This window comes from Physcomitrium patens, chromosome 3 (assembly GCF_059467195.1).
Source record: "Physcomitrium patens ecotype Gransden chromosome 3, ASM5946719v1, whole genome shotgun sequence".
In the NCBI taxonomy this organism is placed as follows: domain Eukaryota; kingdom Viridiplantae; phylum Streptophyta; class Bryopsida; order Funariales; family Funariaceae; genus Physcomitrium; species Physcomitrium patens.
The window spans coordinates 20,216,727-20,221,312 of record NC_143412.1 but is presented as its reverse complement, the minus strand read 5'-3'; the positions used below and the strand labels follow the sequence as shown (position 1 = coordinate 20,221,312).

General features: G+C 47.8%; 1 protein-coding gene across 1 annotated transcript; it reads left to right on the top strand.

The window, feature by feature from the left end:
• The first annotated feature begins 921 nt into the window (after positions 1-921).
• LOC112279290 (uncharacterized) lies at positions 922-4,586 on the top strand. Its single transcript, XM_024513572.3, has 3 exons — positions 922-1,994; positions 2,259-3,366; positions 3,516-4,586. The coding sequence occupies exons 1-3, from the start codon at positions 1,939-1,941 to the stop codon at positions 3,747-3,749; spliced, it is 1,398 nt and encodes a 465-aa protein (XP_024369340.1). The 5' UTR covers positions 922-1,938; the 3' UTR covers positions 3,750-4,586.

Below are 4,586 nucleotides of genomic sequence, written 5' to 3'. Positions count from 1 at the left end.
CAAAAATCTATCCCAAACTCTAATTAGCACTACTATTAAATAAACAAGCAATTTCCATCTAAAGTAGGATAACATACAAGAGCTTTAGCCTGTAGTAAAAGTATACAGTAATTACACCACTCCACACCATTTGAATAGTATGAGACTCTGACTGACAAAAGTGTGGACTCTTACACAAAGTAGAATGTTATAGAAAAGGAATTCAACAAAGTTAAAAAAGTTAAAAAAGTTAAAAAAATATATGAAGTCAAAAGATGGTGGGCATCATCATAAGAGCTCTTTGTCCCATTTACTGTGTACAACGAATGTCTGTGAACCTTCAAAACCAAAATTCTCTAGGTTTTCCAGCTGAGAAAACAACTGAAACACTGATGCAATGGAGTCATACACACTCTGGAATGCAACAAAACCCAAACATCCAGAGAGAGAGAGAGAGAGTAAATTAGGTGTTGGTCAATGTGTTTTGATCAACTTAGGTTTGCTGCATGGAATGATGCAGTGGTAGATCACCCCTCAGATTGGACTGTGTGGATGAGTTGCTGATGCACCCCATAGCAGCCTGGTGCTGAGATCCTGCGATCATGGACGGGGGAATAACTAATCTAAACAGTTATCATCGAAAGCGCCAAATAACCATGACAAACATAGAAGCTCCTCTCAAAGTCTACAGCATAAAAATAATGCCGTCATGCGCCAGCTCGCTACACTGGCGGTGAGCTTCTTCAGCGTTTCCGAAACTGGCAAATCCTGGCCTCTGAATCTAGAGCATAGACCAAGGTTCTACTTCCGAGGACGCAGGGATGGTCTCGGAAATAGGCCGCAACTCATTTCCGTGGAGCGATGCGAGCTGGGGTGCGGAGCTGCTGCCGTGAGGAGCATAAAGCAGGGAGGGGTCAATTGGAGAGCTTTCATGGTGACTTGCAAAAGATCCTCCTCTCTCCAGACCGACCAAATTCTCATCGTTTCGTTGAAGTGGTAATCACCATGTGCCGCGAATCCTCAGTGCTTCGTCCCCCACGCTCTCTGCTGAAGTCTCCATTTCCGTCACCCAACTTGTGAGGAAAACTAGGAGGAGGAGGAGGAGCGAGAGAGAGAGTGTGAGTCAGTGTAGAGCCTGCCTGTAACCCTGTGAAACCCAATTTTGCCGTTTGATGGTTATGTAGCTGGTCCGTTACGTTATCCTGTAGATTCAGCGAGTTTTTCAGTGTTCGACATGCCTTAGGGGATGTCGAAGATATTCACATAGGTGATGTGCTCGAGTATTTACTAGCGGTGCGATAGCTCGTAGGATTTGGAAAACGGGCTGCAGTCGGTGCGGTATTGGGTTTGATCTGCTGTGTTCAGCTGCGATAAGTTCTATCTGTGTAACCTGGTCTCTGAAGTCGGAGTGTTGGGGTACAGCTGATCATCGAGTTCTGCAGTTTTGAAATTGCGTCATGATCGTCACTGCTGCCGAGTTTCATCCCTAACGTTGATCTGTCGCGCTGGTGTCACATTGCCTCGTCCGTTGGATCTGGCTTTCGCTTCGAAAAACCTTCTCTCCAGTTTTGTCAGCGATATTCTCCCCCTAGAACGACGGATTTTTGAAGTATACGCACAGCAGAAGAAAGCGAACAGATCTTAGACTAAATTTGTAAATTTTTAGTTTTAAGCAGGGTCTGTCTTGCGAGTAGAATATCCGACACAGCTGCAGCAAGGAGTGCTGCCGTAATACTCTAGTGCTCAGCTCCTTGTTCTGCATCATTACACACAAAAGACGGATCACCATCGGAAGGAACAGTTTCCTGCGAGAAGAATAGCTCAATAAAGACCACGGCGAGATTGTGGTATAAAGCGGGTTGTTGAGTTTTAGGCCGGAGAAGTAGCTCACGCCACAAACTAGAGTGCTCGGAGTTGGTTGATTCCTCATTTTTTGTTTCCAAGCAGATATCAGTAACGATGACACTTAGTTTGAGACCGGATGATCGCAGCGCGCTCAGAACTATGGAAAAATGGTAATGCTCGCCACTCACCTCAGCTGGGGATAAATCTCTAAAGTAACGATCTCCTCTATTTTGGAGTTGGAATCCATCTGGTGTCTGGTAAAGGTTTTTATTTTTTTATACCTTGGACTGTTTGTGGGTTGACCCGCTGCTATCTAGCAGTCACGAGGAAGGGTTTCGATCTGCCACATACACTGTACGCATGTTGACTAGGTTCTGGAATCTTTGGAATGATCATGCTGTTTCTCTTTTTTATACCTCTTTGTGCGTGCGCAGGTCGAATTCCGGTGCAGGTTGGAGCAATCATCAGCACCCAATGCTCGAATCCTCGATCAGTCCTCTGTTTAATTACACGCAATCTCACAATGGGCTGCAATCACAGTCAATGTTCCTGCATCCGATGGGAGCTGCGGAGCAGCAAGCTCTGGTGCAGGCATTTGTGCAGGCTAATGTGGGGTGCATGATGGACCAGCCATCGCAGAGTGGGTGTGGGAACCTTGACTCGCTGCTCAAGTCCAGCAACAGCTCCAGTATGGTGGATTCCAGCGCAAGCGAGATGACATCCCCGGACGACGACTGCACTGGTGCACCAGAGAATAATCTTCACATGAATTGTATTCCCTCTCTCGGCGGCGGCCCCGTATCTCCCGTTTTGACCAGCATGCTTGATCGCACCGCTAGTAATGGTGCGTCCTTGATGGCCGCCCACCCACAATCCAAAAACGATTTTTTTCGTATGAGGAGTCCGGGAGGGCCGCTGTCGCCAGGAGCGTCAGCCTGTGCGGAAAGCGAGGATTCTTTACACGGCGGTGAGGCGTGCGCACCTGCAATGACGGGTCTCAAGCGCCGCAGCTTCGAAGGGGACGACGGAGACTGGATGGTGGATCAGATGCATCTCAGTCAGAAGGTGGAGAAACAGCATCACCAGCAACAACCCGAGAAAGCTCTTGCGTTTCAAGAGAGTTTCGGAGGGTATAACGTCGAAGTAGCCTCGACAGTAGGTTTAACTGCGACCTACTCCGACTCGCTTACCATTCCCTCTTTGATGCAACCCTCACCGCAACCATTTCTACGGAGCAGTGGCAATTGTGGTGCAGCATCGCCGGTGGACTTGGACGAGTTCGCCAGCATGCGCGCCATCTTGTTTCGGCATGCTTCCCAGCCTGTACCCAGTCTGGAAGAGATCGCAAGCTCCCGTCCCAAGAGAAGGAACGTGAGAATCTCGAAAGACCCCCAGAGCGTCGCGGCTCGCCACCGCCGCGAGCGCATCAGCGATCGCATCCGCGTTTTGCAGCGGCTTGTTCCGGGCGGCACCAAAATGGACACAGCGTCCATGTTGGACGAAGCCATACACTACGTGAAGTTCCTCAAGCTGCAGCTCCAGGTCTGCAACGCTTGCAATCACTTCATTTTGGAATTTCTCTACAACTCCATTGAGCCTCATTACTTTATAAAAATCAGTTGTCTTGTGTAAACGTCCAATATTACAAGGTGTTTGAACATGGTTTGTGGTGCTTTGGTTTGGTTGTTCAGACATTGGAGCAGATTGGGAACAATGGTTGTGATCCCCGATCGTTTTTAGAGCAAGGGGGTGCAACTGAGGAGCTTGCAAACTTGGTGCGCCCGTTCGACTTGAACTGCACCGCTGCGTTTCAGACATGGCCGCCTCAGACGACTACCATGGTGAACCATGGCGACACGTCTCCTCAAGGGCACAATTCGACGGAGTGGGCCTGTGAAGCCAACCAAGACGATTGCCCAATGTAATAGGAAAAAATCTCACATTTTCTTGTGTTACAGCATGAGCTTTGCGAGGAGCTTCGAAACATGACGCATGCCTCCTTGAGCAAGACCTGACTGGAGGCGACATGACTGGAGTCCACATTTTGAGGAAATTAATCGTCGACAACATACTTTTAATGTTCGGCTGCCTGCCTGCCTGCCTGCCTGCAAGAAAGGACATGCCGTGCACAGCACAAGAATTTGGCAGCAATTTTGTGAGACACCATAGCTATTGCATTGAGATGATTTGTCGAGCCCTTGAGACGGAGATTCAACACCTAATGGTTCTTCCATCCGCAGCCCCCCTTCTTCCTGTTCATGTTCATCTTTTTATTTTGATTTTTGGTTTTTTATATTTAGTTTCGATCTTCACTTGTCCCCTTCGAGGCTGATCCCCGTTTGTATCGTAAACCAAAGTACATACAAGAACCAATCCCTCCGATTCATCATCAACTCCACATGCCGCCCTGCGCTCGCCCTCGGAGGATGCCGGTGGAGAAAGCGGTGCCCAAATTCATTTCTAGTATTGGAACATCTATTCTGTTCCTCCTTTCAAGTTCACTCTTGTATAGTTGGTAGTTAATTTGATGATCACTAGCCTGTCATCGAGGCTTCTCGACTGTTTTGTGATTTTCAGCTCCCCCATAGATGTTCCAGATTTTGAGATCACAGATCTAGGGTGGAAGAATCTGTACAAGTGGTATGACCTTCCTTAAAAACCCCAGATCTTTGAGCCTTGTGTGCAGCAAAAAAACGAAAAATAAATAAAATTGTACAGACCACCACTGCAATGCAAATGCAAGTCATTGCCTCTCTATGAAA

What these genes read in the sequence shown, in the direction of transcription:
- LOC112279290 (XM_024513572.3), top strand. Translation starts at nt 1,939, where the DNA reads ATGACACTTAGTTTGAGACCGGATGATCGCAGCGCGCTCAGAACTATG. An exon ending in CTCAGAACTATGGAAAAATG is followed by an intron (nt 1,995 to 2,258) that starts GTAATGCTCGCC and finishes GTGCGTGCGCAG; the next exon opens with GTCGAATTCCGGTGCAGGTT. An exon ending in TCCTCAAGCTGCAGCTCCAG is followed by an intron (nt 3,367 to 3,515) that starts GTCTGCAACGCT and finishes TTGGTTGTTCAG; the next exon opens with ACATTGGAGCAGATTGGGAA.